Source organism: Scomber scombrus, unplaced genomic scaffold (genome assembly GCF_963691925.1).
Source record: "Scomber scombrus unplaced genomic scaffold, fScoSco1.1 SCAFFOLD_109, whole genome shotgun sequence".
Lineage (NCBI taxonomy): Eukaryota > Metazoa > Chordata > Actinopteri > Scombriformes > Scombridae > Scomber > Scomber scombrus.
In genome coordinates this window covers 81043-93313 of record NW_026910607.1, presented here as the reverse complement: position 1 = coordinate 93313, position 12271 = coordinate 81043, and the positions used below count along the sequence as shown (strand labels likewise).

General features: G+C 41.4%; 1 protein-coding gene across 1 annotated transcript in view; it reads right to left on the bottom strand.

Moving 5' to 3' along the window:
• Positions 1–12271, bottom strand: part of LOC133977127 (wings apart-like protein homolog) — a gene marked incomplete at its 3' end in the record, with an annotated part of 46505 nt that overhangs the window by 28499 nt on the left and 5735 nt on the right. Inside the window, 2 exon segments of the mRNA XM_062415263.1 lie at positions 1571–1974; positions 5381–6185. Coding sequence (XP_062271247.1) covers positions 1571–1974; positions 5381–6185 — 1209 coding nt within the window.

Here is a 12271-nt window from a genome sequence, read left to right as displayed (position 1 = left end):
GTGAGGGCGTTGAGTGAAAACTAAATATTTTTAACACTTTTAATCTCCAGGGTCTTTAGACGACGAAAGAAAGTTGAAATCAGTCGGGTTGAATCTCTAGGAGGAGTTTGATAGAGTACAATGCGTGGAAATGGCGCCAAAATGTGCAAATTAAACTCAAAATAGCCGACTTCCTGTTGGACTTAGGGTGTGACTCCAAGAGACTTTTTTGTGCGTCTCGTCATGATATAAACACCAACCGAATTTCATTCATCTACGTCAATCTGGAGGGAGGGGCTTCAAATTTTAACCTTTGTGTCGTCCTCCCGGGTCAAATTGACGCCGTCTGTTTTGACTGTTCCTTCTTCCTTCCTTCCTTCCTACCTCCTTCCTTCCTTCCTTCGGTCTGTCCTTCCCCCCTCGCTCCTTATCTCTTTCTTTCCTCCTTACTTCCTCCCTCCCTCCTTCCCTCCTTCTTTCCTTCCTTCCTTTCCTTCCTCTCCTCTTTCTTTCCTTCCCTCCTTCCTCGCTCCTTCCTTCTTTCCTCCCTCCTTTCTACCTTCCTTCCTTCTTCCATCCTTCCTTTCTTCCTCCCTCCTTTACTTCCTTCCTTCCTTCCTTCTTCCATCCTCCCTCCCTCCCTCCTTTCCTTCCTTTCTTCCTCCTTCCTCCCTTCCTTCCTTGACTCGAGGACAACAGGAGGGTTAAAACTGTATAAGGGGCGCCATCGAGCCTTTTTTCCCCTCGCCAATCAGGGTCTTAGCCTGGCGTTAAAGAGTGACGGTTCTTTTTACTCCGACTGTGTGCAGCTGAGTTTACACACACACACACACACACACACACACACACACACACACACACACACACACACACACACACACACACACACACACACACACACACACACACACACACACACACACACACACACACACACACACACACACACACACACACACACACACACACACACACACACACACTAACCATCCGACAGTCAAAGGTTTCATTTCAGCAGCTACAGAATAAACTTTAATTAACTTCAGGCGACTTATCATCTGCTGCCAGTGATGTGTGAAGCTTGTTCAACTCCACACAAATCCAGGTATTCTGCAGGTCCAACTCTAACTGGACTTGTATATGTTTTAAGCCCTGAATACAATACAGTGTCCGTCACATATTAACACCAACCCCCCTTTGGGAACTAACATCATTTCAGCTAATTGAACAGTCTTTATCATTTAATTGACTTCACCACGAGCAGCTTAACACCAAGTCTCTGAAACTCACCTGAGCTCGCTGACGACGGGGGAAAATATCTTTAAACATGAACCTTTTTTTTAAGAAGTAGTTTCCTTCTCAGAGATAATTAAATGTGAGTTTAATTGTAGTTTATATTATACTGCTGTTATTAAGAGGAAGTGTTGGCTATAGCAGGCTGCTGGGAGTCTTTATTGGACCCTAAAGGAGACATAAGGTAAAATATGATGTGTTCTTTAGGTTGTATTATTCAGCAATAAGGAAAGAGTGTGTGTGTGTGTGTGTGTGTGTGTGTGTGTGTGTGTGTGTGTGTGTGTGTGTGTGTGTATACCTGTGTGTATTCTCATCCTGCTGTCCAGCCTCTCAGAGTTCTTCTTGCTCTCCCTGGCCGTGGGTTTTTCCCGCCTCTCGAACCTCTCGGGCCTCTCGGGCTTCTCGAAACTGTCGAACCTCTCGATGGGGTCGGGCGAGTCGTTGACCGGTGTCGTTTCCTCCTCCACGCTCATCACCTTCTTGGCCTTCCTCCTCTGTTTGGGCATGTTGTTGTTGTCGCCGTCGTCGTCGGCGCCGTCGCTGTCGCTCATGTCGTCGAAGCCGAAGTATTTGATCTTGTAATTGGAGCCGCCGCCACCGTCGGCGTTGTCGGAGCTGTTCTCCTGGCGGGGGTCGGCGTCATCGAAACCGAACAGCTCCAGCTTACTGTCCTTCTTTGATTTGGGCTGAGTCGGCCTGAACCTTCGGAGACGACAAAGATGAACAAAAAAAGACCAATTTGAGTCAGAAATATCGTCTAGACCAGGCAGGGAGTTCCAGTCCTCTGAAATGAGACCAACGTGGAAGTAACTTAAAACTGCATTCTATCAAAAGGCCACCAGGGGGCGACCGTTTTGGTGTCAAAAGGACTTCCGTCTCTATACAAGTCAATGGAGAATTCACCAACTTCTCACTTGATTTCTAACCTCAGTAAACGTTTTCAAAATGTGTTTATGGTCTCAATCGCTAGTTTAAAGCCTTCTTCAATGCAGTATGATGTTCATTTGGGACATTTTGGCCTCCCTGATTTTATATGTGACGATAAAGCAGGGTATGCATTAGGGCGTGGCTACGTCGTGATTGACAGGTTGATTGGTTCACAGGTTCAGGAGGGCGCCTCATGCTCCTCCTGATGCCCATATAAGTAGAATCCGTGTTTTTATTTTACCCAGCATGCACCGGAAATGTTCAAGATGGCGCTGCTCAGATCCGAAACTATTCGCTTCCAAGCAGCAGTCCACAAACCAATGGGTGACGTCACGGATGTTACGTCCATTTTATATACAGTCTATGGTCTACACTTGTCGAGTGAATTGTTTTAGCTTCCAAACTCAGGCTCGAAATAAGAAAAGAAAAGAATAATCTGACTAATTTTACCCATTTAACCAAAACTCTTCCCTGTTGGAGACACTAATCTATAAATTTGAGCACAGTGAATGAAAGTAAACTACTTTAAAATGTTGTTTCTTGAAGCTTTAAAAAAAAAATTCACACAAAATGTAATAAAACGGCCAAATATATGAACATGTATGTTGAACACTGCTTTAAAATCGAATATCATGCTGAGATATTAAAATATTTAAAAGGAAATGTGTGAAATGAAGATCTCTAAAATGTGAATTTCACAAAATGATAAACGTATCTTTATCCTGCTAATGTTCAAAACTATTTACTTCATTATTACAACCATATTTAACTACTTGACATGCAGCTTTCCATTTTGTTTCCAATCAAATATCTTTTAAAGTTGTTAAAAATCATCTAATTCCACACTGATAATACTGAATATAGAGTCTGTACTTTCAGTCTCAATTCAGACACATTTTCCCCAATTTGAGCCGGACATATCTGGTGTCTTAGGTACTTATAAACAAGGTACTGTGGGGTTTAAAAGCCTGTTAAGTGGTTTAAAATACTACTAAAAGGTGTTAGCTGCTGTGTGAGGTTGTACTAAGGAGTCAATGCTGAAAATGAAATGCGAGTGTCTGGGATTTATGACATGAGGTACAAAGGTTTATGCAAAGAGATATTTCAGTATCGGACTGACTGATCAACATCCTCAAAGCCACAATGAAAAGCACATTTTACCAAAAACTAGTCAAAAAGTGGCTAAAACACCAGTTCAATCATCCTACTGAACAATAACACAATAAATATTTAAATTAATACAAATAATGGATCAATTACAGCCTTTGTGTTGCATTGGTTTCAGCTCAGGATCAATGTTGAAAGAGCATAAACTCCTGCACACACTCACTCGCCTCACTTCCTGTTGGTTTATTTATCAAATACAGCTGTTCCAGTCTACACAACCGTCATCAGTTATCTCATGAACAGTCGATATGTTTGCAGAAGGTTGTTCAGTGAAGCGGCGTGAGAGAGTTTTTCACTAGGAGTTAAAGTTACCTGACAAACGACATTCGACAAAATAAGCCTCGGGTGTTATCAGAAGGAGATGAAGTAAGGTTGTGGCTGGTTTTAAGAGCTTAAACCGGTTTGATTTAATGTGAATATTTGTCATTATGAGTCATCGAGGTGTCTCATAAAGAGGCTCCGATACTGATGGGAGCCGGATGCTGCTGACCACAAAGCTGGATGCTAAAGACGAGCTGCAGGAGGCTCTCGTGAAACTATCGCTGGGACACCTAGTGGTAAAGTTTGGTATTACAGGTACAATATTTTGCTCAAATTTTACCCATTTTTACATTTGAGTGTGTAAAAACACCTCATGCATGTTTTTTTTCTTCCTAAAGTGATGCAAAATATACAAAAAAGGAAATAAAATGCATCTTATTAAAAATAATTTGTGCAGCTGATGCACATTTTTATATATGCAAATGTACAAATTTGAGCTGAAATTCAAAAATCAGCATTCAAACATGTCGTTGTATTCATCATATTCTATAAAATGTTCTCCTGGGTCATAAAATAGTGATTGTAAATGTCTGTTAATCAAACAGAAGGATTAATCAAACCTGTATTAATGACTAATGGGGGAATTTATGAATGTAAATTGGTGTAGAGACTCATTTTGAGTCAGAATATGAACAGTATGTAAAGAAATCAGATACTCCTTAACAGCGACACCTGTGCAACACGATGTTAAGCTCGCAATATACGTCATATTTTGTCCCGGGATGCTCCGATAAAAGTCAATCTACAGGTTTTTCCTTTTTTTCCCCTTTGTGATTTGTTCTTTGTTTCCACTCCCTCATCGTTTTTATTCCCCTTCGTCATGTTGTCACTTGTTCCGTCTCATTACCAGCTTGTCAATCAACTGTAAAGCACTGCGAACCACATTAACCTGAATGAAAGCTGCTGTATAAACACAAAGTTTCATTGGCTGATTGATATATACAAATGACAAAGTCTCGTTGGAAATAAAAAAAATGATGAAAGAACCTTTAATATCAAACCCGGTTGGAGAATATTACATCGGCCCTAAGCTACCCTGAAAGTCTAAAAGCGAGTTTTTCTTGCCTCTGTCGCCAAGTTCTTGCTCATGTGGGACCGTTGAGTCTCTTTAAATTAAATTAAAAGAGTACAGTCCAGACCTGCTCTGTGTGTAAAGCAGAGATGGGGGACTCGAGTCTAGTGACTTGAGTCGAGTCAGACTTAAGTCGCCAGATTGAGGACTTGTGACTTGCTTGATTAACAGTGAGAAAAGACTTGACTTGGACTTGCATGAAATGACTCGACAAGTCATTGCTGTCTTGGTTAATTGGGTTTGAAAGATGGAAGGTGCTACCAGTTCTGTTGCTGACACAGCCAGTGTTCCCAAAATTATTACATTTGGATTTAAAGACTATTAAAACTCAACAAAAGAAACGATTCGCCGTGTGCAAGGTGTGCAGCGCTAACATATCCGACACATCCAGCACCACGTCAAATTTCATCCGCCATTTCCGACTACACAAAGAAAAGTAAGTAATGTTTCTAGCTAACTTCACATTATTTTTAATCTAACGTTAGCTGGCAGCTAACGTCCCATCTTCCCAAGACAAACTACTGTGTTGATGACTTTTGTTGTGATTTAGCGCTATATAAATAAAGATTGATTCTAAGCCTTCCGTAAAAGGTTCATCCCTGCCGGTGTCTGTCGTCCTACCTTGTGTTTTGCTGCTCCGTCTTCTTCCGCTGCCATCCCGCCTCTCCGAGCTCCGTCGTACTGCCAGAACCGGCGCTGCTGCTGCTACCGCTAGAGGGCTGCGCGTCGCTGCTATACTCCTCCACGCCTCGCTCCTGGATGGTGACGTTACACATGGACACGGAGGAAGGGTGAAGCACCGTGTAATCTCTCGTCCTGCCTCGCCCTCCTCCGCTGCCTCCGCCTCTAGCGCCGCCACCACCGCCGCCGCCTGTCGTCTTATTACTGCCGTCGGATGTGGATTTGGGAAGATCTGCACCAAAAACGGTGCTGTTGAAGGCGCTGGAGTCCGAGGCCTTGCCTTTGTTTGGCCTCCTGTACGTCCGACAGTTAGTGTTTCTTACAAGTGACGAAGAGGAGGAGGAAGAGGAGGTGGAGGAGGTGGTGGTGGTGGACGTCTGGGAGTAGTTTGTAGACTCAAAAAGGAAGTCCGAGTCGTCCACTAGGTCGTCGCTCTCCATGAGGCTCTGGAGCCGTGGAGGGGAAGGGGGCTTCTCATACCGGGTCGGCACCGGGTCGCGGCGGCTCGAGGCAGTTCCAGCCGTCGTCCACGACAACGTAGCGGGGTTACGAGGTTCCTGGATGGGCTCGGGAGGACGGAGGCCCACGATGGCATCCCAGTCGTCGTAGGTGGGCTCGGCTTTGGAACCGGTCTTCAGGGTGGTGGTCTGAGCCAGCGGCATCCGGTCGCTCTCGGAGGCGTTCTGGTACCACGAGTAGCTGTGCTGGGTCTCCAACGACAACGAGGAACTCTGCTGCGGCTTTGCTGAAGTGAGAAAAGGAAAAAGAAATTAGACTCAGGATGAAAACTGAGAAATAATTTACAATAATGAACCGGTAGAAAACGTGTGTCTTCTTATTTAATCTTTGTGTCATCCAGTCGTCTGTTTTGACTGTTCCTTCTTTCCTCCCTTCCTTCCTTCCGTCTGTCCTTCCTCCCTCCTTCTCTTTCTTTCCTCCTCCTACCTTCCTTCTTTCCTCTTTTCCTTTCTCCCTCCCTCCTACCTTTTTTCCTCCCTTCCTTCCTTCTTTCCTTTCTTCCCTTCCTTTCCCTTCCTTCCTTCCTCCCTACTTTCCTTCCTTCCTTCCTCCTTCCCTTCTGTCCTTCTCTTTCTTTCCTCCCCCTACCTTCCTCCCTTCTTTCCTCTGTCCTTCTTTCCTTCTTCTTTTCCTTTCTCCCTCCCTCCTACCTTTTTTCCTCCCTTCCATCCTTTCTTCCCTTCCTTCCTCCCTCTTTTCTTTCCTTCCTTCCTTCCTTCCTCCCTACTTTCCTTCCTTCCTCCTTCCCCCTTTCTTCCTTCCTTCTGTCCTTCTCTCTTTCTTTCCTCCCCCTACCTTCCTCCCTCCCTCCTACCTTCCTTTCTTCCCTTCCTCCCTCCTTTCCTTCTTTTCTTCCTTCTTCCTCCCTTCCATCCTTACTAACCTCTAAAACAACAGACTGGAATTTAAGATCACAAACAAAAACAATCTAGACTGTGTCCATTTATAATATTTAGAGTTATTTTAATGTTTATTAAGACTTCAACAAGTAATATTTTATATTACTGAGTTAATTGTTTGATCTTAACAAATGTCAGAAAATGGAGAGAAAAAAATACAACAACCAGTTTCCAAAGCTCAATCTGATGTCTTCAAATGTCCAAAACTCAAAGATATTCAATTTAAAATGTTATAAAACACTAAGTACAGTATGTTTGCTGAGACAAACCTGAACTGGAATGAACCAAAATTAAAAATAAATGTATTACGACACCTGAAAAATACTATGAGATGCATCAACAATAACAACAGTGCTGTGGCCTCAGTGTGGCTTCTAGTTAACACACAGGCTGCTCTACACAAAGATGAGCACATAATGATTGCACCATTTCAGAAACCACCTTCACACACTGAATACAGGTCACACACACACACACTCACACACACACACACACAGGCGCGCACACACACACACCTGCTGGGACCGCTATCAAGCTTCACATCAAAAAACGCTTATTTCAGTTGCTGTAATTCTTTAAAGAAACATCAAAAGAGGTTACTTGTGAGGATAAAACACACACACACACACACACACACACATACACACACACACACACTCTTTCTGCTTTTACAGATTAATGCAAAAAAAATAGGACAGAACTGGACGTGTAACTCTGAGCAGCAACAGGAAATTGCTTCACGACCCGACGTAACATCAAAGAATATATATCTGGATCTTTCTCTGTGTGTGTGTGTGTGTGTGTGTGTGTGTCGGTGTGTGTGTGTGTGAGAGAGCTGTGGTTGGTTTTCTCTCTCTCTCTCTGTCTGAGCAAAAGTGCAAACTAGGACATTTCTCACCCTACTTCACTCTATTTTAGACTTCTATAAAAACACCAAATACATTTTACCATTTTCAATTTCATTATTGCGCAACAGTGTTTTTATTCTCTAGTGGGGGACAAAAAAAGAGGTTAGGAGAAGAAGAAGGAAGGAGGGAGGGAGGGACAAAATGAAAATAGGAAGGTAGGGAGTAAGGAAAGAAGGACGGAGGAAAGAAGGTAGGGGGAGGAAAGAAAGAGAGAAGGAGAGAGGGAGGGAGGAAGGAAAGGAAGGAAGAAGGAAGGAAAGGAGGAAGGATGGAAGGAAAGGAGGGAGGGAGGAAAGAAGGGAGGAAGAAGGAGGGAAAGGAGGGAGGAAGGAAGGAAGGAAGGAAAGGAGGGAGGAAGGAAGGAAAGGAGGGAGGGAGGAAGGAAGGAAAGGAAAGAAGGGAGGAAGGAAAGGAAGGAAGGAGGGAGGTTTAACTTCTGCAGAGCATCAGAAACAATCTGATAATTATAATAAAGTCATCAATTAAAAAGGGTAATGAATGCAGTTAGTCTCTGTGTCAATATAATGATAATAAAGTTTATTTATAAAAGCACTTTTAAACTAGCAAAATGCTTCACAAGGCTAAAAAATACACAAAACAACTGTTAAAATAATTATTAGGTTTTAAAAGAGAACAAATAAAACAGTTTAATGTGCTCTCGTTTATTGTTAATTATACAAACCTGCAGAGAGAGCTGCAACGATTGGTCGATTCATCTTTAAATTGTCGGCTATTAAATTAATCTGCAACTATTTTTGATAACTGATTTCATTGTTTTGAGTCATTTTTGAAGGAAATAAGGGTTAAATTTCTCTTGTTCCAGCTTCTTAAATATGAATATTTTCTGGTTTCTTTAACTTTGGGAAACAGAAATCAACATTTTCGGAGATTTTATAGACTAAACAACTCGTCAAAAAAAGTTTTATCGTCTTTAATGTGACGATTTGAAGATTTTCTTTGTCCTACATGATAATAAACTGAATAGTGTTGATTAGTCGGCTTTAAAATGTCACTTTAACCCTTTAAGGAAGGAAGGAAGGGAGGAAGGAAGGGAGGAAGGAAGGATGGAAGGGAGGAAAGGAGGGAGGAGGGAGGAAGGAAGGAAGGAAGAAGGAAGGAAGAAGGAAGGAAGGAAGAAGGAAGGAAAGGAGGGAAGGAAAGGAGGGAGGAAGGAAGGAAGGAAAGGAGGGAGGAAGGAAGGAAGAAGGAAGGAAAGGAAGGAAGGAAGGAAGAAGGAAGGAAAGGAAAGGAGGGAGGAAGGAAGGAAGGAAGAAGAAGGAAGGAAAGGAGGGAGGAAGGAAGGAAGAAGGAAGGAAAGGAGGGAAGGAAGAGGGAAGGAAAGGAGGGAGGAAGGAAGGAAGGAAGAAGGAAGGAAAGGAGGGAGGAAGGAAGGAAGAAGGAAGGAAAGGAGGGAGGAAGGAGGGAAGGAAAGGAGAAAGGAAGGAAGGAAGAAGGAAGGGAAGGAGGAAGGAAGGAAAGGAGGAAGGAAGGAAGGAAGAAGAAGGTCACATCACAGCTACTGTACAATAACTACATGAATGTCACTTTAACGCTGCTCTTTCTCTTATAATTAAGCAGAATAACAAACAGCTGAAAACTTATTTAATCTACTTTTTAATTAGTGTTATTTTAACTTACTTTCCCTAAATGTCTCATTTCCTGTTTTTTTTTTAAATTGTATTTTTATTTTTATCTGCAAAGCACTTTGAGATACATCCCTTGAATTAAAGTTGCTCTATAAATAAAGTTTATTATTATTATTATTATTATGTATTGCATCATCTTTGGTAAAATTAGCTCTTATTTATTTAATATACCTTTTAATTAGTGTCATTTTTAACTTACTTTCACTGTCTATTGTATTGTATTTAATGTTTTATGCATGTATTTTTATTTTAAAGGTGCTCTATAGATAAAGTTTATTATTATTATTATTAATTGTATAAGCTTGTCTCACATTTTGGGAAAATTAGCTTTTATTTATTTAATCTACCTTATAATTATTGTCATTTTAACTTACTTTCACTGTCTATTGTACTGTATTTAATGTATTTTTATTTTAAAGGTGCTCTATAGATAAAGTTTATTATTATTATTATTAATTGTATGTTTTCTCACATTTTGGTAAAATTAGCTCATATTTATTTAATCTAACTTTTAATTGGTGTCATTTTTAACTTACTTTCACTGTCTATTGTATTGTATTTAATGTTTTATTGCATGTATAGATAAAGTTTATTATTATTATTGTAATAATTATTATCTTGTCTCAGGTTTTGGGATCAACTGAGCTTTTTTATTTTTTATGTTTTAGAGAACGAGCTGCGTTAGAAACCTCGATCGATCCCGATATCGATCACTGGATTGAATTTCAGGCGTTTCAGCCGACTCTCACATCCAGAGAGGAGGAGGGGGGGGGGCGGTGGTTTAGTCCTGGACTCATGAGCTTCCAACACTGACATAACACCCCCCCCCCCCCCCCCCACCCTTTGAGATTTAGTCTAATCCTAAAGTATATTCCCAGAACAGCCACAGACAGCAGGATATATCCACCACCCACTCTGTCAACCACCAACCTCTCAGCTGTTTAAACTCAGCATGAAACCATTTTAATGACGGATTTAATGGTTTGTTCTTGTATCTCAGAGTGTAACTGTCTCTCTTTATACCCAACAAGGGTTTAATGGTTTGTTCTTGTATCTCAGAGTGTAACTGTCTCTCTTTGTACCCAACAAGGGTTTAATGGTTTGTTCTTGTATCTCAGAGTGTAACTGTCTCTCTTTATACCCAACAGGGATTTAATGGTTTGTTCTTGTATCTCAGAGTGTAACTGTCTCTCTTTATACCCAACAAGGGTTTAATGGTTTGTTCTTGTATCTCAGAGTGTAACTGTCTCTCTTTATACCCAACAAGGATTTAATGGTTTGTTCTTGTATCTCAGAGTGTAAGGAAGGAATTAAATACTGTTACTGAACACTGAATTAAATACCTGATAAAAAAAAACCTCTGACTGGTTGTTGTGGTTCTGCTTAAACGCTGTAATATCATTAACATCTCTGTGTGTGTGTGTGTGTCTCTATCTCTGTGTGTGTGTGTGTGTGTGTGTGTGTGTGTGTGTGTGTGTGTGTGTGTGTATGTGTGTCTCTCTCTCTCTCTCTCTCTCTGTGTGTGTGTGTGTGTCTCTGTGTGTGTGTGTCTCTCTCTCTGTGTGTGTGTGTCTCTGTGTGTGTGTCTCTCTCTCTGTGTGTGTGTGTCTCTGTGTGTGTGTGTGTGTGTGTGTGTCTCTCTCTCTGTGTGTGTGTGTCTCTCTCTCTGTGTGTGTGTGTCTCTGTGTGTGTGTGTGTGTCTCTATCTCTGTGTGTGTGTGTCTCTATCTCTGTGTGTGTGTGTGTGTCTCTCTCTCTGTGTGTGTGTCTCTGTGTGTGTGTGTGTGTGTCTCTATCTCTGTGTGTGTGTGTCTCTATCTCTGTGTGTGTGTGTCTCTATCTCTGTGTGTGTGTGTGTGTGTGTGTGTGTGTGTGTGTGTGTATGTGTGTCTCTCTCTCTCTCTGTGTGTGTGTGTGTCTCTGTGTGTGTGTCTCTCTCTCTCTCTGTGTGTGTGTGTGTGTGTGTGTGTGTGTGTGTCTCTCTCTCTGCTGCATGAGGAAATGTTCACAGTGTTTTACAGCAGGACAATGAGCTGATTATTGACAGCAAGCGTATCGAGAGTAAAGAGACTGACAATCACAAATAGATCAAGATTCTCAGCATCGGTGTGAAAATGTTCTATATTAACAAAAAAATGTCGGCGTGTGAAATTCTGACTCATCCAAACAAAGCGTTCAGTATAAAATGAATCATGAATGAAGCTCAATATGAATTCATTGCTCAATAGGATTACTGCTCTTAATTATATTTGAGCATTTAATGGATTTGATTAGAAGAAAAAAGACAAAAAAAGGTAAAGTAAGGTAACTGTTGCTTCACACAACTCAATGAATATAGTTGTATGTATAACAGCTGGGTAATAATATAATAATATAGAGTGTGATGACTTAAAGGAGACACATCTCCAGCTTCTATATTAATATTCTGTGTCTCTACTGGAATATCTTTGCATGATTTCCAGTTAAAAACTCCTTATTTATCTTCTACTGGTCCTTTATGCAGCCGCTCAGTTCAGCCTCTGTCTATTAACAGGCTGGTTTAGCTCCTGTCTCTTTAAGACCTTAGCAACCACCTTAGTAATCACCTTAGCAACCAAAGCTTCTCCAAACACTAACTATAGTAGTAAGACTTCACTTATTTTTTCCAGTTCAGCCTCTGTCTATTAACAGACTGTTTTAGTTTAGCTCCTGTCTCTTTAAGACCTTAGCAACCACCTTAGCAACCAAAGCTTCTACATAAACTAACTATAGTAGCAGGACTTCACTTCTTTTTCTCCTTCTTTACTCCAAACGTCAACTTGAGCCAGAATCCGAAATATGTCGCGAATAACGTAAACGACACGTGGAACACCTTAGCAA